The sequence below is a fragment of the Cupressus sempervirens genome, chromosome 3 (genome assembly GCF_028749045.1).
Source record: "Cupressus sempervirens isolate cs-2001-9-10 chromosome 3, ASM2874904v1, whole genome shotgun sequence".
Taxonomy (NCBI): Eukaryota; Viridiplantae; Streptophyta; class Pinopsida; order Cupressales; family Cupressaceae; genus Cupressus; species Cupressus sempervirens.
Window position 1 is genome coordinate 213,891,518 of NC_143120.1, and position 26,316 is coordinate 213,917,833.

Consider the following 26,316-nt stretch of genomic DNA (forward strand, 5'->3'; position numbering starts at 1 on the left):
AAGAGTGGGCAGACAGAACATGTTTATTCTGTAATACGGGAACAGTTGAGACAGAGCAACACTTTGTCAAGGAGTGCCTGGCTTACAACGACATCAGATTTGATTATACAAAAATACTGCAGAACAAGGACTTCAACTATTTATTCGAGGAAGATCAAGTGAAGAGAACTGCAGATTTGATTATCAAAATTCAGAGAAGGAGAGACAAGTTAACCAAAACTTTGCAACTGACTAGTTTGGCTCCTAACTCAGGAGGGTGATTGCATGGGTCCCATAGACTACTTTAATCTCGTGGACGTCATTAAAATCTATCATATCATATCATATCATATCATGCCATGCATACTTGACTAGACTGACAAATGTTTTCAGAAAAACAAATAAGAAACAAAATGAACGGCCAAAATGCCTTCCATGGTTGTCCAGGCCTTTAAAACACTTACAGCCATTGGATGGACAAAATCACCTCCTCACTCAAATACAAGTTCATTGCAATGTAAAAGGGGACTCTACAACACGGAAATCTCAGGAGAACTATGTAAAGAATCTTTTTGAGAATTTAAAAGTTTGCATTTTGTATCCAAGGGCTGTGAATTTGTATATTTTCAAAGTGATAACAATGAAAACATTCAATTCATATGTCTTATATGTGTTCATGAGTTGTTATGATCAAATATTCGCATCTTAAGCTGGTAACCCCTCTATGTACTCATGTTATCTATTAGTTCTTATTTTAAATGGTGTATGTGGTGATGAACCACAGTCATACTTTGGTGCCTTGGTTTGATGGTGCGGGACAATTTGTTCTCTCATATGCAGAGATTGATTACTTTTGTCATTATCACATATCAAACTTCTCTTGTGCTTAAACCTTCTTTGTGGTTGTTATCCTTTGCGAATCTCAACCAGTATTCACATGTCTACTGTTGGGGTTTATATTCTTACTTTCTTTTAGTTTTGTTGTCTCATTTGTTTACTTTCAGGTTAAAAGTATGTAAAAATCTTAAATACCTCTATCATATAAGGGAGCTGCCCCTCTCAAAAGCAGAGAAAGGTTGCAATTTGATTGTGATTAGATTCAACCTCTCCAACTGTTGGTCGGTTGTCCTTGCTGCTTGGGCGAACAGGGTCATTTTTGAAGAAACACTCATAGTGACAAATCTGTTTACTCTCACAACCTCACTTTAATGAAAATGGTGTTTGTAGGGCTTAAACTAGGGTAAAGTCCAGAATAGGACATTACAGAAGCCTTCTTCTATGGGACCCCAGCCTATGTCAACATTGTCAGAAAGTCCTTCAAAATTAATCATATCTACCTTTAACTGAATGATATTCTAATTGTAGAATATTGTTATTCCAAAAAGCATCCTAAGAGAAGCAATTGAAAACACACAAGACTTTCAAAACTTGAACAAGGACGAGGGAGTAGGGTTAGGCCATTCATAGAGGTAAATTATTCATAATTTCAGACACTTCAAAGAGGACCCAGTGATTAACATGCAAGAACATCAAAAAATTCAAATCACTAGTAGTTAATAATTCAATGATGGTTTTAACAAGTACTTTTGATTTGCATACTTTAAAATGATATCAATGAACTCCGGTAAAAAAATTATACAATTATGAATCTTGAAATGTGACTTGAAATGCTCTTCAAATTATTTTCAAATAATTATGGATCCAAAAAAGTTACCTGAAACACTCCACAAATTATTTTTGCATAACCCTTTATAGAAGTTTGTCTCATAATCTTATCAATGATGAAAGTATGTGTTTAAAAAGTATTAGATATATGAAAATGTTTCTCATTAAGTCATTTTTCTATAATAACAAGTAATGATATCTCATGAAAACAAATAATTGTTAAAGTCAAAATGAGGATACTAAAAGCTGGCTTCGTGTCTACCTGTAAAATAGTGAAATTCCTGAAAGAAAGACTTTCCTTCCACACAAAACTCCCTCTATGCCACACTGAAGAAAAAAAGTCACAACACTTGCAATTCATTGCTTGGGAAGTGGAAAATAACAATTAAATTGGGTTACTAATAATTTCTGTCAGGCCTGACTTCTCAATATACATTATGTTTTATGAAATTTTGGGTGTTTCTTTTGCATAGCCAAAAGTCGAGGCATTTATGTCACTAATTGTAAGCGAAATATTTGTTCCTGATCTAATACCACGGGGATAATATAAGCCCGTGTACTTCAAAGATTGAGTGCATAGGTATTTAACCACTTTTCTTGTAAACCAGACGCAAATAGTATCAAGATCTTGAAGAGAAGCTGAGGGTACTTTTGGACAGAACTCAATATATAGATACATGAAATTTGAACTGGTAGTATTATATCATAAGAGTACCTTGTATTGTTAGAAACTAATTCTTCATCAAAATTGGCACTGTTTATAGACCCATGCCTAAATTGATATCGATCAGCCTCACAAAAATGTATTGACATAGAATTCAACCTTAATGATTCTTAGAATTTCCAATGAGAAAGAACAGAATAAATATTAAAAAAAAAAAACCATTAAGCTATTAAGTTGGAACAATTGCATTTGTATTATAATTATCAAAGGAAAAGCGTTTGTGAGCATGCGCATGCTTTAGATTATTTCAGATTTTCTTCCGTGGGAGGTTGACCCTTCTATCCCAGTTAATTGATCTTCAATTGGTGCTGCCATTCAGACGATTTGATTCAAAACACCTCCTTGGTATGATGTCAGAAGTCTTCTTCAACAGGTGTCAGGTCTATTGCAAACTTTTGTTTTCCCTTGGTTACTTTCTGTCAGAATTAAAAAATTAAAGATAGTCATATCATTTCAATTTTCAGTTCTGATCTCATATGCATTAATTCATAATCACTATATAATCACTTGTAAGTTACCAAACAATATTGTAAATATTTTGGTCATATTGCTACTAATTTTCTGTCTATGAGTGAAGTAAGTCACTAAAACTTTCTACTAATTCAAAATGAGAATACAGAAACTCATAGGCATTATCAGTAGCATAGGTCACTCTCTTGCATCTCTTAAGTTATACCTCCATTTACTATCTTTTATAAAAAAGTGTTTGAAACTTACTGCAATAGTGATGAGTTCCTCTAGTAGCTCCTCCAAATTCCTAAGTGGCTGCCAAGGAAAAATGCAAAGAACTTGACAATAAGGTTTTTCAAAATAAATTATGCAGCAAAGGTAATGAACAACAAGAAATGCTTTCATTTTACTTTTAAATATTGTTGACAGAATATGCCACAGCTCAGAAGACCATTATCAGTCTTTGGCTCACAAATAATGCATGACATTTCATGGAATTAATGAATGAACACATGCCTTTTTCTTTTAGCAAAATTCAAACAATACTTAAAATATAATTTTAATTTATATGCTTGTTGCCAGTCCAATGCCTGACAAGGGTATGCACGTTGCTCTTACCCATTGTGTTGGACCATCAACAGGTGCACTTAAAGGATTATCATGTACCTGAAAATCAAAGTAACGTCAACATTATGTCTTATTACAAAATGGAAATATATAAGTTGTCCATTGTTGTTGTATAGAAAAAGAGTATAATTGAAAAGCTGTGTTCAGTTTGCTAGTGAAGATGAAGCAAGTTTTGGACAATCTCAGAATATCTCCCCTGGTTCCTTTAAAAGAACACATCAAAGGTTATGACTGTAAATGATGGGACGAGATGGAAGAAATAAATGAAAATATAAACTGAAATACATTTGCCCCATAAAATCAAAGCAATTACATGGAATAATTCCATATAGAAGACAACAATTAATTTCTAGTTATGTTTCAAATTATAAACAAAACATAGAGAATGATACAAATGGAGCTTTACTTTACATTTATATGTGCATTACTGTCTTCAACTACTGTAATGTCCCCACTATTAGGGTTAGTTTGGGACAAGTAGTATCTGCAAAATAATGGCTAGAATCAAAACAATAACAAAACTAACTAATATTATTCTACCCTCTAGTTTAACCCCAATCTTAAGGCCATCTCCAGAACAGGCTTTCTAGCTCATCACATATGCATATGTTGACATTATTAGAGTATTTTGGCACGTGCAGATCATCCATTTATTCTTAGCCATGGTGGTCAGATGGAGATCTTAACAGCTCGCATACCCCATGCTTCGAGTCTCATTAATCTCCATGGTGTTAACCCCATGAGCTAACACAATATTATTCACAAGTATGATTCATTAATATAAATAAATTCATAAACATAATTAAACAAATATAATCCATAAACATACATTTCTTACCTTTTGTTTTTCTTGGTCCATGTGGCTCTATCCTTAGTCAGCCCTTGAATGAATTATTCCTTCTAGATTATCTCAACTCTATATTTACTTTCTAAAATTCTTCATTTTCTAATTATAAAGAAAGGATAAAATATACTTTTTTCTTTCTTCTTTTCCAAAAGTCACAACCTTTCATAATATAAATCCTTTGAAAAGTCACAACACTTCATAGTTATAATCATTTCGAAAAGTCACAACACTTCATAACTAAAATCCTTTGGAAAATTCTCAATACTTTATAATCACAATACTTTTGAAGAGTCAAAATTATTCATAATTATGACCCTTTTGAAGGTTCGCATCATTTCAATACCATTGATACCTTTTTAGAATGTCACTTCTTATTTTCTTCATATTACTTTCGTCTTCCATTTTTCCTTTTTGAACTCCTATCTTCTCCTTTTCTTTTTCCCCCTCTCTAAAAGAAACTCTCCTCTCTTTATATCTTAATATTAAGGAGTCATGTCTATTTATTAAGCATCAATTGGCTTTTCATTAGATTTAGTTAATTTATATTATTTTATATTATATTATTTATTTACTTACTTCTTTGTGTTTATTCTTATCTATTATTAAATTCTATTTAGAAAGTTAACATAGTTTCTACAATATTGTCTCTTGTATTTAATTTTATATCTTTATTTACTCATTGAAATTTTAGTATTAGTTTTAATATAACTTTATTATCATTATTTATTTAATAACATTGTATTATCTAATTATTATTATCAAAATTCTATCTTAAAATAAGTATAGGACAACCACACTGCTCTAGTTTCTGATCTCCTTTCTTCTTCTAATATCATAGTTTGAAAGAACATTTAATGAACTAGAAAATATTTGTTGATACAGCCATACAAATTAAACTTGGATAAACATGATTATGTTAAGTGTGTCCAGAGTTAATATCAAGCTTATACAATCAAAGAAAAAAATTATATATATGTATAACAGACCTAAATTGTGTAATAAGCATTTTTCCTCCACCTGTGAAGTCACAGAAAAAATCAAAAGCTTCTGTCCATTAGAATAGTGAAGAATATAGAAACGAGCGACCTTGTATAAACATAATTAACATAATCCTTTTCAGTAGTAGAAGCATGAGTCAAGTTTTGAATTGACTCAGCATTACTTGGGTCCAACCAACCCGACTATATCCATGACCCATCCTGTCCAATACAGTATCAATCACAGCTTCTTTGTTGACCCATAGAAATAGTTGGTATACTTCTAGATGGCCCAAACACTTCTGTCGTATGTGCAAAACAACATACTATTTGGTTAAATAAGGAGAAACCACTTCTAACATATTCTAAGGCCCATGTACAATATTTCATAAACAAATCTAATTTTGTCACAGACTACAAAAAATTTCTACCAGATTTGTAAAGACATTTGACTCGTGTCATCAATTAGCTGCAACAAAAGTGTTACACAAGAACAGGGACAAAGGACTCGAGATAATCAAATAACATTGAAAATAAGCACATCTAGTGATACATGTCACCCCCTTTGCCACCAAAATAATATTCAACATAAGTCATAGGAATGCATTTGTGAAATAATTAGACAAATGCAAATCCAAAACTAATAATAAACCTAGAGGCATTTGCAATCAATCAATTATTTGGCATAAGCATAGTTACAAATTGACAATTTGATTCCTCTTACATTATTGTGGTATTTTTGTAGTGTACCACCTATGATTATCTTGATGTTTAATTAGGAATAAATTATGTCATTTCAAGTCAATATTTATCACCTGATATTTCTTAAGTAGTGGTTCAAAAGAACACCTCTCATGAGTATGATCACTCACAGTTAGCATCCATTGCATCTATGTGATGGTCAAAAGGGAAAAGTGTCAAATCTTGGAGGTCACCCATCCTAGTACTACTTTGACTCAACTCTCAAGTGTGCTTAACCATAAAGTTTTCCCCAGGATTAAATGCATTTACTTTGCTACACCATTTACAAAACTTTTAGCAAGTGTTGTGCCTTATGAAGCATTCATCATATAGCTCCCTAGATCTTTCATTAACAATTAAGTGGTATTTTAAAGGGACCCAACTGCATATTTTTGAGTCATCTTTATTCACCCATATTTTATGAGTAATATTTTGCAACCTCCTATCTTTCATAAGCATGAATAATCCACCCACTTGGCACTCATCATATCTAGACAATATGCATAAAGTTGAAGCGTCAATACTTCTCAAGAAATCACCCATTTCAGTATTACTCCAACTCAAGTGCATTTTCTTCCACAACTTTCAAGCAGATCTCTTATTTGGAGATGCAATGAGAGAGCTTATAAATTGCCAATTAAATTAAAATAAATCAGCTCAAAATTATAAAAAAAATGCAGTTAGCACAAAAAGCTGACACAAAAAACATGGTCAAGATCATCTGTCTCACATGAATAATTTACTATCTCGAAGACTGCAATTTGTGGAGGAGAATGTCCCTAAGAATCCTGATCATGTGAAGCTCTAGATAATAGACTTAAGTACAACATAAGAAAAGCAATTCATACCATAATGATGCATAAGTAGTAATTGATACTTCATTTCAGAAGTAGTGCTTGATTGCAATGCCAGCATTATGGGGAGGACCTGCTATAAACCAGTGTACCTTTGCTGACTGTAGAAGTAGAATTTGAAGAATCAATGTTTGTCAATTAAGAATTACTTTTGTCAGTGAACCAGTCTACCTTCATTGACCCTCTTGTTTGTTGGCAAGCCGTAATGTATTCATATGGTTGGCTCCTGACCTATATGTTTGTAATACACTTCCTTTGTCTTGGAGATTGTTGGTCAGACAAGCCGACTTGTGGCCTGCAGTCTTGTATATAAGTAGGGTAGGGGTTCTAGTGGGACAAGTCTGGTAGTGCTAGACATGAGAAGGATAGCACAAATTTTGTGGCAAAAGTTACAGATTGCCCCTAGGAATAAGGTGGTAGCATCAACGGACTGCTTCTAGGGAACAAATCTTGGAGCTGCAGTTGATGATTAGATAATGATATTGATCTCAGTTGCATAATGATGTAATGAAGCTGCTCTTGGAAGGACAACTTGATGATAACTCAGTGATATTCTTCCATATTATGTGCTTTGTTCTAAGTCTGTTGTGTATCTGTGCTATTGCATTCTTGTTGCAAGGAATTGACATCTCCTTGGGGATTCTCTGTCCTTGGACTGCATCTTTTGGTGTCAGAGTTGGTTTGGGTTGGTGGTTGCGGACTGTACAAGCACTTAGGATCCTGTGTCTTGACTTGCATGTGTTGTTGTTGTGGAGTGGTTCAAGAGAAGATTATAATCCTCATCAACCAAACGCTAGTGCAACGTGACAAAGAACAAATTGGGCTATTGGAAGATTGTAACGCACTTGTGAACTTGGTTGTTGGGTGGCAGAAGATCAAATCTGACCTAAAATTGTGGTGGTTGCACAAAAGAAGATTGGATAGTTGGCGAAGTTAAGTTTTTTTGGTTACAAGACCTAATAGTGGGAGGAAGATTGTTTATGTTGGTAGATCTTCGGATTGGTTTTGACATTCAATAATTGTGATCAAATCACCCAACCTATGGAATCGAAGATTGACATTTTGGTAAACATGACATGTAAAAGAATGAATCCTAGAAGACTAGAGTAGATGATGGAAGATTTCATAAATAAGAACTCAGAACTAGAATACTTCAGCTAGGACTACAAGAAACCTTGAGACTAGAGATGAATTTGAGGAAGCTACTGAAGATCTTGAGACAACCACAAATGTGCATATTCCTGCTGAAGAGGAAAGATAATTTTGAGAGCTATGATACAGATGAGTAACAGTTATAGAATAAATGTTGCATACTTTTCTTGTTCTTTACATCTAGAGGAATTGATAGATTGGATAAATGAACTAGAGGATTACTTTGAGCTTGAAGATGTTAAGGATCCACAAAGAGTTAGGTTAGCATTGACTAAGTTGAAGGATCATGTTGCCTTATGGTGGAAAGAATTATGAAAAAAGATAGAGAAGATAATGGTGAACAAAAGTTAACCAAATGGAATGTTATAGTTTCTAAACTTTAAGGCTAAGTTCATACCAAAGGATTATGAACTTGAGTTGTTCAAGAGGTTGCGAAATCAAAAGCAGAGAGATTTTTTAGTTAGAGAGTACATCGAGGAGTTCTATAAGATGACAATCAGATATGGATATCAAGAGTCATCCAAGGAGAAGGTGGCTAGATACATTAATAGTATGAGACTTACCATTTAGGATGAGTTAGGTATGTTGAGGATCGGTTCAATTGATGATGCTTATTAGTGTGCCTTGAAGGAAAAAGACAAGTTGAAGAGAAAGCAAATTACCCCTAGGGTTATGGATAAACCAATGGACACAGGTAAGGACAAATTGGTATTTGAGGAAGAACATGATCAAAAGATTTATGGAAAGAGTAGAGGTAACAATGGGGATTTCAAGGGTACTCATTTTAAATGTGGGAATGTTGGTCATAGGGCTTTCTAACGTTCAGTGAGTTCCAAGACAAGAGAGAACCTAGTGGCACATGAGGGACAAGCTAAGAAAGATGAATTGGTCGAAAGAGAAGTTGAACCTAAGAAGAGGGAGTCTCTAATGTTCAGAAGAGCTATGTTGAGCAAGAAAGATCTAGAGCCTTGGTAGAGGAGGTAGTTGTTCTGAATTGTTTGCAAGTCTAGTGGCAAATGTTGTAAAGTAATAATGGATGAAATACAAACAACCTTGTTCCTAAATCGTATAGAAGTTGCGAATGAGAAGATTCAAGCACCCTTGTCCTTATGGGATAAATTGGTTTTAGGATGATCACTTGGTCGAAGTAAAAGAACAATGTTGGGGTTAATTCCAACATTGGACCATACCAGGATAAGATCTTATGTGATGTGATTGATATGAGTGCATACCATGTTTTATTGGGTAGACCTTGGCAATATAATGTTGGAGCTATTCATAATTGTGGAAGGAATGTTGTGTCTATCACCGATTACTTCCATTGAAAGATGAAGGAACGAAAGCTAGGAACTTAAGAACGACATAGACTTGCATGTTGGTGATTAGACTATTATGGATCAAAAGGTAATGGATCTACAATAGGTGGCTTACAGGATTTCTAAGGTTGACTAGTTGTTGAAGGATTAGATGAGAAAACATGAACCAATTCACTTAGGAACTAGTGATGATACAATTGGTTACTGGAGAAAATATAGTGGCATTGGATAAGTAGCAAAATCCCTAGAGAGGATTGAAGATTGATGTGTTGCTTAAATTCTGAGGTGGAGTTCAAAAAACAAAAGATGAGGTAGGTACTGGTTGACAATCGTAGTGATGACAAAGGAAAAAGTAAGTGAATCGACAAGATTCATCAGAGTGGGGATGGTTATTGCAATAGTAGTGGTGGAATACCTATTGGAGGAGGTTATTCTACTAAGGGTTTGTTGAACAATAGTAGCTGATGAAATGGACAGAATCAGAGCAGCATTGGTTCTTTGAATGAGGAAGACAAGTAGGTGAAGAATGTTCACGACATCTACATTCTAAACCTTGTCCAATGTTCGAAACCTCATTTTTATGAACATGTTCTATTCACCTAAGGTGTCGAATGCAGAGGCCATAGCTAAAACAATCATAGATTACTCGTGAGTTTTTGAAACTCACCGAGTTTTTCTACCCTGTGACTTTTTGGTGGAAAAACTCACTACTCAGCTGAATTAAAACTCACTGACTTTTCATTGATAACTCACCGAGTAACTCTTCACGCTTTTGCAAAAACCTGGCGAGTTTTAATGCACGAATCAACCATGTGACAGATAGCAATGTTGAAGGCAATAAATCTTTTTTTTTTGGTTCACTAATTCATTTTCAGCGTTTGGAGGGTTGAGACTAGGAGAGAAAGGGTTCTAAAGCATTCTAAGATCATTGCAAGCTATTTAAGGTGAATTTGAGAGGATTTCAACCGGTTTTGGAAGAAAAATCTCTTGCCCAGATAGGTTTGTTAAGTTTGTTTTTGTACTTTAAAAAAATGTTCTATCGTTTTTCCATTGCATGTAAATAAATTCAAATTCATTCATAAATAGTTAGAAATGATTTTGAATCATTTGAAATCATTTCAATTCTATGTTTGACAATTGCTTTTGAATCTATTGTTGTTTTCCAAAGAATATGTAGTTTTTTTAAAACAAACCCTAACACTTTGTGTAGTCAATGTTTGACTTTGAATGATGTCTAAAAACAATTAACCTATTTTACCTCGTTTCTATTTCTAAGTTCTAACTTTGTTTTAAATTTATATGTGTAGGGCAGCGTTTAAGCATTAAAAAAACATGACAAATTCAGAGAAAGTGTGGCCACAAACACCATGCCCATCTCGATATATAGGCAGTCGGCCTAGAAATGTAAGAGATAAGACATGGAGGTATGCTTATGAAGCTCCTGATGAGGTTGGGATAGTAACATGCATTCAATGTGAAATAGTAATTTTTGGAGGCATAAATTGCCTCAAATACCACCTTGCAAGCATAAGGAAACATAATTCAACTCCTTGTGACAAGGCAACAAAAGAAATAAAATTATTCATTAATGCCCTACTTGCAGCTAGCGAAGAGAAAAAATTGAATAGGGAGAGGGGAAAATTAGCTATGAGGGCAGCCATAGTTGAATCTCAAGGTGCTGCCATTGATGTTGAAGAAGAAGAAGAAGCAGCACTTGAGAACATAGTGGGATCTTTGTGTGGCCCGGGGATCCACAAACAAAGTGCCTCTTTTACCGCTTCCACTCCCTCTTCTACAACACCTAGTTCTTCATCACCATCAAAATCAAGGATAGGGAGTTATTTTGTGACCAGGAACACAGCTAGAGCACAACCATCATTAGAGGGTACTGGATGGAACAGGAGGTGCATGAGCAAACTGACATTGCATGTGCTGATTTTTGGTATTTCAGAAATCTCTCAATGAATGTGGTTGATAGTCCCTATTGGCTGAATGTAGTGACTACATTGACAGTTTTGAGTAAAGGGTACAAGGCCCCTTCTCAAAAGGATTTGAGTGGAAGGTTAGTAACTCTAAAAAAATGAAATCTAGTTGAGTTCATTTTAATTTGTAGGTTGCTTGACAATGCGGTTGATAGGGGAAGGGCAATGGTGGAAAAGCAAAAAAAAATAGTGGAAGAAATATGGCTGCACCATTTTGTCTGATGGGTGCACAGGTGGAAGAAGTAGAGCCATTATTAATTTTTGGTTGCTTGCAAAGATGATATGGTGTTTAGGAAACCTGTTGATGCCTCCAATAAAGTGAAAAATGCTCACATTGGCATTAATGTTGGAGAATGTTGTCGTGGAGTTGGCAGCAAGTAATTTTAATTTTTTATGTTGCATATAAATCAGGAATCCAATTCTATGACATTATTCAATTTAGGTTGGTGTAAAATATGGAAAGAATTGCAACTAATTATCATTTTTTACTAATATGTTAGGTAGAATCCTCCAAGAGAGGCACTCCACACTTTTTTGGTCACCTTGTGCAACACAGGTCCTTGACCTTCTTCTAGAGGACATAGGAAACCTTGATTGGGTGGGTCTAGTTGTGGAAGATGCAAGGCGAGTCACCAAGTTTACCTATAATCACCCATGGGTTCTAAGTTTGATGAAAAGGATCACTAAAGACAAAGATTTGGTGAGACCCATTGTCACAAGGTTTGCAATGAGGTTCTTGATGTTGCAAAGTATTATCAACACAATATTGCCTTTGAAACAAATGTTTGTGTGTCTTGATTGGGTTGCTTCACCTTACTGAAAGAAGGTCGTAGGAGAGGTTGTGGCGCAGGTAGTCTTTGACAAAAGTTTTTTTGAAATGGCTATGGAGATTGTGAAGGTAACTTCAAGAATCAAAATATCGATTCTTAGTTGATTCAAGTTTCATTATTAATTTGTAACTTACCATGCTAGTAACTAATTTGTATTTTTCAAATTTCAATTGTAGATGTTTGAGCCCTTGGTTAGAGTCCTACACATATGTGATGGGAAACATTCCCCAATGGGATGTCTTTATGAGGCCATGGATAGGGCCAGAGAGTTAGAAATGTCTACCATGAGGACAAACTCAAATTTGATCCCATTTGGGAAATAATTGATAGGAGGTGGAACAATATGCTCCACCAACCCATTCATTCAGCAGGCTACTTCCTCAACCCCTGTTTCAGGTACTATGATTCTCCTTGAGATTTTACTAAGACTTCATTTCACTTTATTTTTTAAGGTTTTGTACTAAGACTTGATTTCACTTTCTATTTGTTTTAGGCATAATGATTCCTATTCAGATCCTAATGGAGAGGTCATGGAGGGTCTCTCTAGATACATTGAGAGGATGATAACTGATGATACAGAGAGAGACCTTGTTGTGAAAAACAACAAGTGTATGTGGAATCAAGAGGTAATTTGTTCTCTTCTATGCTAGCAAAGAGAACAAGAGGCACTCAAACCCTAGGTAAACCATAAAAGTTTTAACTTTAAAACATTTTCAATTTGGTAAGTTATGTTTTCTGATTACATTTTTTCATTGCTTTATAACTTATTATATTTTGTTTTGCAGATACCTGGTGGGCAACTTGGGGTGGAAATACCCCCAAATCAAAGAAATTTTCTCTCAGAGTATTGTGCGAGCCTTGTAGCACATCCCATTGTGAGCACTATTGGAGCTTATTTGAGTCCATCCACACAAATAAACAAAACAAATTGACTGAAAAATGACTCAATGACCTTGTTTATGTCCAATATAATCTTAAGTTGCGCATGAAAAGGACACAGTGTTGAGTACCTAGAACACTTGATCTAGATGATACAAATCCTTATAATGATTAGATGACACAAGAGCCAGGTCCATTGTTTTCAAAAGATGAGATTGTTGATTTGGAGAGGCAGGCCATGGAGGAGGGGGCTGGAATGGATTTCACAATGGGTAACATTGAGGACAAGGATGGTGAGGATTCAAACGAGGAGTCATTACCTATAACATACCCTACTAATTCTGCCTTGAATTTTTTCAGTTTTGATTCAACGACATTTTGTCAAACAATTGGTGTGCCAAGTCTGATTTGAAATTTCTGAGTTCTTGTTCAGATGATAAAATGCTTCTCTACCAAACAAATGACAATATGATATGAAGAATAGCAAGGACAAATATCTTGGCACTTGAACACTACTACAAAATATGCAAATCTAAAGAGTTCTTACGGACTGATCATGAATGTCACATACACTTATCCTCTATTCAAGATATACAAACTTCCTATAGCTGTGTACAAAAAGTGTCCGAATTTATAATGCAATGACTGTAACAAAGTGACTGAAACGACTGTTACACAGTGACTGAAAATGCAAACCCCTTTACAATTATGACACCCATACATTCATCTAACTATTATAATCGGATGTAGAAGAACCTGGAAATGATACGATTGCTGTTGATCGAAATTTGATGATGAATATCCAGTTTTGCAACCCCCAGAACTGTCCTTGGTGCAGGTTCGTACTATGTCCAGGAGCAGGTTGTACAATACGACACTATATGGAGAATATATATTAATTTTTGCTGCAACAATGGCTGTTGAAAATGACCAGTTCTGAAACACCCAGGCTTAGTTTGGTACCAAATTTGCAAATGAATGTTATCCTCAAAACGATGCTGACCAGGCACTACCCCAAACCAGTTCAATGATGGTCCATACCCATTGCGGCTACAACAGTGTTAATAGTTCTGAAATTGCTACAGTGATCCGGACTGCTACAGTACCGCGCTATAGTGATTCGTCCTGCTATAGTGACTCACTGCTATAGTACCGCGCTACAAAAACTTGCTATTACCATATTGAATCTCAAAACCATATCTTTCAATGGCGTCAAGATTTCCAGCTTGAAAGGATTTCATCCTTCAAACTATTGAGACATAATCTCCAGAATATTACCCAATTTCTTTGATATTTCCAAGCATGAATAAATGAGTGCTATCCTTTTCTTTTTAATCCCTTCCTCACTTGTTCCACGCTTTCGTCATGCCAATGTGGGATAATACATGAGTTTTAATATTACTTATTTTATTTTTTTTACAAAGCCCATGTATGTACTCAAAAAGTGGGAATCTTGATTTTTTATAAAGTGACTTATGAAACATTATAATATTTAATTTAAATAGTCACTTTATCATTATAACTTCAAACATTAAAATAATATACCAAATAAATTCGGAATCCCACATATAATAGCTCATTGGAAAGAGCCCAACAAAACACATCTCATCCTGTCACTAAAAATTGAAGGCACTGCATCCCCCTGTTGGCTTACTAAGAATAGTAAGTCTTTCCGAAAACCCAACAAACGAACTCCATTTGGCCTGTAATTAAATTTGACTAGGCCAAATCACCTCAGGATCCCTTCTGAAGTCCTTATTAGCCGTCGGGATCATACAAGAATGGGCTAACGACAACATACATCCAGACTGGCTAAGTGGGGGACATTACAGTCCGCCCCTCTTGAAATTGCTTGTCCCCAAGCAATCTCAACTCAGGATACTGAAGAATCTGCTCCACCTCCCATGTCGCATCCTCAATTGGTAGGTTCCTCCACTTCACTAGGTACTCCCTGATAGTCTGCTTGCGAAGCACCCTCTCCTTAGAATCAAGTATAGCCTCGGGAATCAAGATAAGCTTTCCCTCATCATCGAGAGGTGGCAATACTACTGAAGGCACCACATTATGCCCCAATGCCTTCTTAAGGCGTGACACATGGAACACATTATGCACTTTACTGTCTGTAGGCAGCTCCAACTCATAAGCTACCTCGCCCACTCTCCTGATTACTTTGAATGGTCCATAGTAGCGTGGTTTCAATTTCTCTACTCCACTCCTCTTGAGAGAGGACTGCCTGTACGGCTGTAACATGAGGTACACCATGTCTCCCACCTCAAAAGACCTCTCAACCCTGTGTTGATCAGCATATTGCTTCTGCTGATTTTGTGCCTTTTGCAGATTTTCCTTCAAGGATCGCATAATATCCTGACACTCTTGCAAAATATCCTTGGCCTTAGGCACCCTACTGTCCCCAAATAACAAATCCAAGAAATTAGGAGCATCATACCCGTCAGTGCCATGAAAGGGGACAATTGAATAGACATATGGAAAGAGGTATTATAGCAGTATTCCCCTAGATGTAGCCACTTCACCCAAGCCCTCTGCTGCCCTGCAATGTAGTTTGGAGAAATCCCTCAACCCACTTGTTCACTATCTCTGTCTGCCCATCGGTTTGAGGGTGGTAACTGGTACTCGGAGTGAGCTTTGTTCCACATAACCTGAACACTCCTGCCAAAAGTGGCTCATAAATCTGTTGTCTCTGTCACTGACTATGCTCCGTGGTATCCCATGTAGTCTGAATACCTCTCGAAAAAATAGTTTTGTTGTTTGTGCTGCTGAATATGTAGACGAAATTGCAAAGAAATGTGCAAATTTCATCAATTTGTCTACCACAACAAAAATACAATCCCGACCTTGTGCCAATGGGAGGCCTGTGATGAAATCCATGAAAATGCTATCCGGCTGTTCCAAATTCCCTATAAGACCCCCACAGGATGGCAGGACTTATAGCTCTGATACCACTATAATATCCTCCCCTATTTTTTTTTTCCCAAATAAAAAAACTTGCAAGCTACTTATGATATCAATTGATTTGCTTAATAACTCAACATAGCATTTTGTCGAACACTTGGCACACATACTACAATATATAGGAAAATCTGAAACTTCTTACTTGCTAATTAAATATTAATTTTTTGCCATGTAATGTGCTCATACAATTGTTTAACAGGCTGCAACAAATATCAATCTCGTATTCAACAACTACAATGCAAAGTATAAAAATTTGACAGAAGAAACCTGAAATTAGTTGCTGTAGTATTTTTGCAGATGTAGTTGGCAGCCTTCCAAACCCTCAAATCAGCAAGAATAAACAATAAACTTGTTGCAAATACTGTTCACGCACTGTAGCAAATTCACTATTCATCCGCACTGTAGCAAAACACTATTCACGCACACTGTAGCAAAACACTATTCATCTGCACTGTAGCAAAAACACTATTCACGCGCACTGTAGCAAAACACTATTCATTCGCACTGTAGCAAAAACACTATTCACGCGCACTATAGCAAAAACACTATATGAAACCCAGTGTGTTTGGAAACACCGTTAATCCTCCTGACTGTGTCTTTCAACAGCGAAGAGAATGCTAGCAAAGAGGGATTCCGTCCTCCAAGCCTGATAATCAGATATCCAACAACATAACATTAATCTTCATCCCAGCATGCTTAAAAGAGCTCTTCCATTTCTTTTATAGTGTTCTCATAAGAGCTTCATCCTTCGTTTTATCAATGTGGGATAAAACATAACTCCCTTTATGTAACTTATGTCTCCAATGTGTTATAAAATAAAGGGGACTCTTTTAATTTAAATATTTCCCACAAACTATAGTCTATGCATTAATAAAGTTAAATATTTAAATTTAACTTTATAAAATAGCTTTATCAATGCATAAGAAATCTTATCAATGATGAACAAGTCTTCTTGTCGATTTTAAACAATTACCATCGAAATACCGTTGCCACTGGATGTTTGCCCATGTCTAAGATGACTTACTATAAATAGTAAGTATGCCCAAAGTTGCCTCAAAACCCCTCCGAAAGACCTGCAACTGAAACTATCTAAGCCAAATGGCCTCTAAGCCCCTTTAATGTCCTGGTTAGCCTACGGGACCGTGGGGAAATAGGCTAACGACAAAATCATGCTATGAATGCTAAAAAGGGGACATTACATTATTAGATGTCCTTGATTTTATTGAGATGATCTTCCAGGGACACCTATTCACCCATCATGATTGAGAAGAGCATGTTCTTTAAGAAGAATTCATGGTTCTTATCTAAGGTTTCATGCAAATCATTCATATGGCTCCAAGAATCTGCAACTATTTTGCCAGAAGGAACCTGCGGGAGCTAATCATCAGTAATAGAAAGTTTGATGAGCATGACAACTTCTCGTTTCTCCTCATCAAATTTATCTTGCTCTTTTCTTGCTTCCTTGGGATGATTAGTCTTGCCCAAACCAATTTTATCAAGACATTTGTACTAAAAAATCGTCATCATATGTTGCTTCCAAGTATTGTAGATTTTTTCATTAAGTTGTTAACTGCCTTCCAAAAGAATGTTGGTCAAAGATGCCACTGCACACTTTTTGAGGCACAAAAAAATGAGAAATTGAGATGGTTGAGATGGAGTCCTAATTTGCAACCTCCATTTGAGATGTAATGTTGAATATATATGATAAAACCATTAGATATGAAGCATTCATGAAGAAGTTTGTGTGATTGAAAGCAAATGGGCAAATATCATGCATATGAAGGATAGATTATTAAATGCTATGAACAACATGATATTCGCAGTCAAAGCCAAAGATGATATGAAGATTCAGGACACAGATAGATAAAGGCCTATGCTGGACAGAGTATTCACGTGGCGAGAAAAAATTCATACACAACTACATATTATATTCAGCCAACCAAGTATGAAAGTATGGAAACAACAATATGGGACATCACCTTTCACATACTCATCCTCAAAATAATTAGATGACATAGACGGATGTTGGAGCATGAACGAAGGCAAGTACATGTATTATAAATGGCAATCAGGACAACCACAACATGGTCTTACAGTTATCATATTAATTGATATTGAGGCTAGGTGCAAATCATGATTCAACGAGCAGAGACATTGTATATTACTGGGGCAATTTATTGGTAAGATTTTATCAAACATTTGAAGTCTGTAGATGATTAAAAAAAATAGAATATACTTGGGAGAAATTCCTCAGATTTTCTCTTCAATGGTGGCATTAATCTGGCCATGTAACCAGAAAATTATGCATCTACCACTTGAAGCAATCACAGGATGGAACAACAACAATCTATTGAGCAGAGTTATAAGTTAAATATGCTGTATCCAGTCGAAATTGGTGAAACAGGGGCTCCCACATACACAGGGTCATTGACTATTTCCTCTTGCTAAGCATATGCAGGGATATGCATACATTCTCACACATCCATGAACTCCTATTGTTTCCTATGATCATTTGTATAATTATGGTCTGCATGATTCGATTGATGCTTGCACTTGTGCTGCAATCCACTGCCATAGTCTGGTGAGAATTGTCCAGGTCAAAACTGAAGGATATGTTGCACAAGATTAACTTGGTGATAAAGTTAGGACAATATGATTGAGATCCTTCCAGGCAGGATTTTTTATCTGGAAATTGGTGGAAGGATGCAGACCATAAATGCATAATCTACAGAAGATGTTTCTAGTTCACCGGAGTGATAGTCTCAACGAAGAGTGAAACCTGTGCAAAAGCAAGCATAGATTAAACATATGCCTGAAAAGAAAAACCATGAAGGTGATTAATAAACATTAACGCATGAGATAGGCATTGTATTTTCTTGGAAAATCATCCTTATGAATAACCATACCTGTGAGTAGAGAAGATGAAGGTAACGATTCCAGCATGGATTTCAAGTTCACGTGCTAGTAGATCATTATTTGCATTTGTAGCGACAGGGGATTCATATTCTTCCACTGCAAAACTTGGATGAATTATCATTTCTAATTTTTTCTCTAACGTGGCTCAAATCAGACAGAGGATTATCATTAACAAGACTGGTACCAAATCCAAATACGCATAGTTGCATTCTAATGATGATTTGTTTTCAAAGGGAGAAAAATAAAATGACTTGCGATAATCCTTCGTGTCTTTGAGGGAGACCAATCAGCATCTTTATCGGTTGACAAAACTAATTATAAATGTTAAATAGTTTTTACAATATGTATTTCAGCAAGCATATGCCAATTAGTTTCTCTTAAAATGGCATAACTCTTGGAGTCTGTCCCGTCATTCAAATATAAATAAGAAGTATGATATAACATAAGAAGGAAAGAGTGAACAAATAAAAGAGAGAATAGAACTAAAAAAAAATATTCAGACCTTGTAAGGAAGACTACAGATGGGAAGGCATGGCTTTCAATATAAACTGATATATTATATTGTAATGATAAATAAAGTTCTTTATTTTTATTCAAGGAAAAGAAATAAATTACAAATTGGATTCGTCCTTTGTGATCAATAAGGCGATTATTGGATTATTTCCAACAATACTCATGTTAGATTTGTCATAGCATTTTTTGTTTGATAATCAGGGATAGTGTGAAATGTATGTGTGTTTCCTCGTCTCTGTCTAATTGGGCTTCCCACTAAAGAAGTTAGAATCCTTTTGGACTAACATCGAATTGCATAGGTGATTTGTTTTCTGCATTTAGAACACAGCAATGATTGATGATATCTTAAAAGTATATTGTCTCATAAAGTGGTACATAGTAATCTTCATTGTGGTAAACTCTATTGCCCGAATAAACAAAGAACTAGGCTTTGGAATCATTGAAATACAATTATTGGATTTATAGTCGAAGTCGGCATTTATTTTCTGTATCTCCTTGCAAGCATCAACTCAAATATTGATAAAATCTTATACAAACATTTAAACATTCCAGCATTCATATTTATTTTGATCAAGCTTATAGATTTTGCCAACCTAAGAATTCATATAGTTTAAATTCAATATAGAAAATCTTTGAACCAAATAATCAGGGTTTAAGGAAGGTTTACCCACCTAGGTTTAGCGAAGTCTAAAGTGCAGGGGAATAGAGATTATTCCTGTTCGTTGGCCAAAACTGATTGAGTAATCCTATTGGAGAACTGACAAAGCTATTGGATTTCCAATCTATAATTTTGGGAACCAACAAGTTGAACACACAAAATTGAATGTGCTGATTACATAGGAAAGTACAAGCACATATTTGATATTTCAATGTGAATCTATTGGCACAAAACTTGAGAGATAGAAAACAAGATCCCTAGAAAAATTTTAAGACAACCCAAAAAGGTTGGCTGGCACAAAATTTGAGCCATAGAAAATGAGGCACCTAGGAAAATCCAAAGACAACCCAGTTGAGATCTCAAAAAAATAACAAGAATAGAAAGTCAGAATTTGAAAAGAACAATAAACATAGAGGTTTTGAAAGAAGCCCTAGGTGGCTGCAATACTTGAAAAGATGTCAGAAAGAAGAATCAGAAAAGTTGCAGAGATGAAGCCCTAGTAGACTGGAACCTTCAAAGGTTGAAGAAAAAAACCGGTTTTTAGCAGAACCACAGGTTGTGTCAAGAGCAGAAGACAAGCAGAAAATTGCATTTTATAAAATGTGGGATTTGAAGAAGAAAAGATGTCCGCAAAATAGAGTGTTTGTAAAGAAATGACCAAAGAATAGGTTGTGAGTGTTAAGTACCTTATGAAACAAGTTGTCAATCACCAAAAAGTCCCGTCATATGCATAAATGAGCTCAGAAAATATGTTGTGTGGGCAGGAACCAGTTGCATGGCTGACAAAATTGGGGTAACTTTTAGGTGTGCGAAGCCATAGATTTCTCAAAAAAAAAACACGAGTGGAAAACACTTCACCATGCACAACAAAGGAATCGAATAACTTAGACTCGTGATGGGTTTCAAAAACCCTCAAAAGCCAAAATTTCTTTTTTGAAGACATTAAAAGGGCCCGTTTGGCAATGGGAATATAAGTGGAATAGGCATACGTATATTCTTAAAATTTTGAATTCTCTATTTGGATGCACCAAATTGGAATTGGAATAAAATTGGAATACATATTCCAATTTTGGCCCAAAAATGAGGATTTTCTATTCCACCTAAATAGGTGGAATTGGAATACGTATTCCTATTCCTATTTTTTAAAATTTTAGAAAACATAAATTTTTGAGTCCGTGAATTCCGGATCAAATTCTAGGTGAACCAAACAAGAATAGGCATACGTAATCCCATTTTCTATTCAAGAATAAGTATTCCAAAACAGGTATTCCTATTCCCATTTTTATATTCCCACAGCCAAACGGGCCCTAAAAATTCATTAGATTTTTTTCACTAAAAAAATCATACCTAACACCGTTGTGTCATATTAGATGATGTAATTGGTAAATAATTGAATGCTTGGCCTACTAAGAACGAAACACTCTTATAGAGATTAAAAAAGGAGGTATTTCTAAAAAGAAATATAAAAATAATAGAGAGAATCTATTATAGTTGAGATTTACAATATCTAGACGTGACCATTAAAAATAGAAATAATCTAACTTGGGAGATACTATTTTATTAGAAATTGGTTTATTGCTTCTCTTTGTAATGGGGTGGCCTCCAATTCTAATTTTGATTCACAAGAAAGATTGATTCAAAAATTGTATATAGCACAAGCAAGTACATCAATTCATCTTGAGCCAAAATTACAGTTTATGTTCTAAAACATGAGATGTAAAATTTCTTGGACCATGTACCTCCATGAAAATGCCATCAACTCCAACTGCCACACATGTCCTAGCAATGCAAGGGATTAATTCACGCAGGCCTCCACTTGCAACGCCTCCTCCTTCCAGCTGGCAAATGAAGAACAAGTACAATGAGTTCTCTAAGTGACAAGGAAACAGACTCAATTAGATCATTAATATACATCTCCTGTCATGCATTATAACACAACAAATCAACTAACTATAGAATTCAGCCATTTTTATAATAGATGCTCAGATGTGACCAGAGAATGATATTAAAACATGAAATCCAATAAAAAATTGAGATATTTAGTGGTAAATAGAGTGAGTTATAGTAGACCTTTCTATAAATCTTCAACAAAAATGCATGTCAAATATACAAAGCTTTTGTTAGATTGTTTAAGTACAGTAAGCAAGCTTAGAGTTCATCTACAACAGCAATAAAGAATGGAAAACAAATATGAACTATGAAGGATTATATTGTTGTTTGTCTTTTTCCATAAAACAGAGGGCCCTACTTTGAGAAATAAGGGACAAGCTGGATCCTTCACCATCTTCCCACATTATTATTGAAATGAAAGGTTAAACAGAAGATTGCCTAAGATTAATTCTTTACATAAGTTTCTCGAATTGATTTGAAATCATCCATGTAATAGTCACCCAACTACATTGCCAAAATATCGGTACAACTATGTGCATGCGTATACAGGTCAGTAATACAACAATTCTAGGGAACACATTCAGTTAAGTGTATACTTTGATAACATAGATATATAAAAAAAGTGAAGTATCTAAGATACAATGTTTGATAAAGTTAGATCAAATAAGGCTAACTTGAAAATAAGATGTAGGTTGTCCTCGGGTAAAATTAAGTATTGTTAGTACTTGTTAGTTTGGTCAAAGGGCAGGTAATTGAGAATGGTTGTGATGGTTGGCACTCATACCCCTTCGACACTTACAAATGTCATGTACTTTCTTCCGAGGGACATCATTATTATGGTTGGCATCATCAAGTTGTTGTCAAGTACTTTGGAGTCATAAATTGTAAGCATTTGATGAAATTAATAAAAAACCATTTCCAATTTCTCTGATATATTGTGTTCTCTTCCAACTTCTATTATTCATGTATGCATTAAACCAGTTACCTTACGGGGCAAACATTTGGTGCCATTGCTGATACAAATTTGGGAGTGACAAAGTGTTACATAACAAAGGTATCATAATGGCTCTAATGAGCCCTGCTGGCTCACTTCTGACTATGCTGAAGAATAATTCTTCTAATTGAAAGTTTAATGTTTTCTTGTACTTTGAGATATATCATTTTTTGCAATTTGTAAGAATATATAAATAACAATGCTTTGAAATATTTTGATTATAATTCAAGTTCCAACTTTATTTGCTTTTATTTAGATTTTACAAATAACCACAAATTGCAAATGCACACATACAAAGACTTATTTAATAATTAGAACCTGGTATCTTGGTGAGGACGTTGGTTATGTGGAAGCAAGGACAACCTGTACCAGCTAATGTATGCTCAAGCCAAGCCTTCAAACATCTGATCACAGCCTCTAATGGAATCAGTGCTAGTAAAGACAATGAAACACTGCCAAGTATGTAGAGGAGACACTGCTTTAGATTCCAAATGCAGCTCTATAAATTCTGATCACAGTATGTATTAGCAGCTCCAAGAACAGTATAAGACCACATAAATGCCACCATAAATCACCAAATACTGGTTAGAAATGCAGGAATGTGCATCCCAGCTGAAACTGAGCCTTCTAAAGCAATTCACAGGCATTACATAAAATAATTCTCAGCTCAAACCCTTCCGATCATGGATCAAAATGCAGATTACTGATTACGTAACAGTGCACAAGAACACAATTCACCAGTATAACTTATTTAGTCAAAGTGCAATAATTTCAAGAGAGAAAACGTCTCTGCTTGAAGAAATATTCTCAAACCCTCATCACCTAATTTCATCAAACATAAGCATCATGAATGAATTGCTTTCTCACAAAGCATGGCATTTATAATAATTATAGATGTCTTCTTACAATAATTAAAGTTTGAGGGGCTTGATACAATAAAAATACAGCAAACAGAAATGGCAGCAAAACACTCTTCTCTCATCTAAGAAACATAACGGAAAGTAAAATCTTGGGCTTCTATCTGCAATGCCTCAGCTGTTACTGCACCACCAAATTTGGATAAGATTGTTAATGGGAAGATTGAGGATGAATGTGTGAGATGTGCTTGTGAGCTCAATCTACGAGTCCATGGTCTCCCTCCCACTTCTGATCCTATCTCTGCTAGATGCTCTTTTCTTAACTATCAGCTTGGTATCTCCGACATTGTGCTGGACAGCTGCTGGATTGGTCACAGTGACACCCTTTTCATTAAGTTTCTTAATTTATTTGATAGACTCCATGCTCTTAGAGCAAAGAGGAAGCTATTCTCTCTCCCTTCTAAGATATTTCTAGATGAAGATCTCACGAAGGCTCAGGTGACAGAGTTGAAATATCCTTGTGGTATTGTTGCGGAGGCTAGACGTGCGGGTAAATGGGCTATCATTCGGAATCTCAAGGCAGTTGTTTGGGATTCCCCCCCCCCCCCCCCCCCAGTTGGGAAGCAAGACAGGTTAAGACCAAATGACGGTCTCACCAGCAATCTAACAAGAGGGAGACTCCCACTTGCTCTCTTCTTGTTAACAGCTGGAATGGTAATGGTTCTTTATGGTCATTATCTGGTCTCCTACATGATGCGTTGGGGTCCGCTGATATACTTGTCATCACCGAAACTCATGAAAGCCCTGTACGTCCTCTTTTGGGTTTTATAGGGTATTAGTGGTTATCTATTTGTAGAGAGGAAGTGCATGCTTCTGGTGGGGTCCGTGGATTTGGTGGTGTTGCTTGTTTGATCTAAAGATTCCATTTTCAGCTGTACTTCTATTGTCCAATTAGATGTGTTTGCCAGGTTCATGTGGGTCCGTATTGGTCGTAAGTGTTACCGATAGAGAGATTTCTTTATCGTTGTCTGTTATTTTCTACTAGTTTCCTCCCATTATGTTATTCATAGTATCGAAGACGGAGACCCTTTTTTTGACCTCAGTGAGAGTATTTCTTAGTTTGCTGCTTTGGGCAACTTCATCATTCTTGGTGATTTCAATGCAAGGGCTGAAGAGCTCTAGACTCTAATTTTTGACCATGGCTTTAATTCCATCTATTCTATTGAGATTGATTCGACTACTATGGGACTCTAGTGTGTTTCTGAGAATGTTCTTGGATTGGTGTCCTGCTATGGTCGTCATCTTTTGCAGCTTTGTGAGTCATCTGGTCTTGTGATCTTGGACGGTCTCTCCTACTTTCATGGTTCTGAGATCTTTACCTGCTGGCCTCATTGTGGGGGTGCTAGTGTTGTTGACTATGCTCTCACCTCTCCCTCCTTCATCTCCTTCATTCATAGTTTCACCATCTTGCACCTCCCTCTTGCTGATCATGCTCTCCTTAGTAGTCGCATTTGTGTTTCTCCGCATTCTTCACCTTGCCTTCTATCACCTCATTTCATCTCCTCCACTACCCGCTCCCCCACTTGCTTCTGTTTCATTGACGGTGACAATGAGTTGTTTTTCTTCCATCTTTCTAGACTCCTTAGTCCCAATTGTTTGTTGATTCTTGTGAGGCCTCCTCCATGTTTGAGATGCTTACTTCGGCTATATGGAAATCTGCTATCCTTTCCATGCCTCACCGTCCGTCTTCCTCCCTTCATCGCAAGCCTCGTAACACTTGCCCTATGAACCAATGGTTTGATGATAATTGTAAAGCCTTTCATCGCACTTTGCGTGTCACTTTTGAGACTCACTCACCTGACCTCACTCACCTTCAATTTTCTTATCTTCATCTTCTTCGCTGCAAGAAGCATTCCTTCACTGCGTCCTAGTGTAAATCCCTTTGCTCCTTGTAGATTCGTAATCCCCAGTTGTTCTAGCGCACCCTTTTTCCTCTTTGTACTCCTCCATCTTCCACTCTTGACTTTCGCTCCCTAACCTCTTACACCATGGCTCTTTATGATATTCCTAGGCAGCCTTCTATTCATCCCATTCCACCTCCCTTCTTCCACCTATTCACCCCTTCTCACATTTACGAGGCCATTAGATCTATGAGATACAATAGAGCGGCGGATGAGGAGGGGTTCCAGGCTGAACTCTTCAAGTTCGGTGCCCCCATTCTGGGTGCCTATCTATTTATTCTCTTCAATAAGGTGATTTGTATTGGGTTTCTCGTTCTCTGGTCCAAGCACTTGATTTACCCAATTCATAAGACCGGCTCTATTCTGACCCTAGGCATTATAAGACCATTATGATCGGACACACATTTGCCAAACTGTATGCCACAGCCCTCAATGCTATATTATCTAGAGATCTGGATAGGAAAGGTTGTAGAGCCAAAGGTCACGTTGGTTTCCAAGCTGACTATCATACAACAGATCATATTTTTACTTTAT

At 36.0% G+C, this 26,316-nt stretch overlaps 1 protein-coding gene across 4 annotated transcripts in view; it reads right to left on the reverse strand.

Annotated features, from left to right (window-relative positions):
* Positions 1 to 2,293: 2,293 nt before the first annotated feature.
* Positions 2,294 to 26,316, reverse strand: part of LOC149565577 (2-dehydro-3-deoxyphosphooctonate aldolase) — a 257,795-nt gene continuing 233,772 nt past the window's right edge. For all 4 annotated transcript variants that reach the window (XM_089819099.1, XM_089819100.1, XM_089819097.1 and 1 more), the window contains 4 exons: positions 21,820 to 21,918; positions 3,437 to 3,484; positions 3,086 to 3,133; positions 2,294 to 2,784 (listed from right to left, as the gene is read on the reverse strand). In XM_089819099.1, coding sequence (XP_089675225.1) covers positions 2,722 to 2,784; positions 3,086 to 3,133; positions 3,437 to 3,484; positions 21,820 to 21,918 — 258 coding nt within the window. In that variant the 3' untranslated portion in view covers positions 2,294 to 2,721. The remainder of the gene's footprint in view (positions 2,785 to 3,085; positions 3,134 to 3,436; positions 3,485 to 21,819; positions 21,919 to 26,316) is intronic.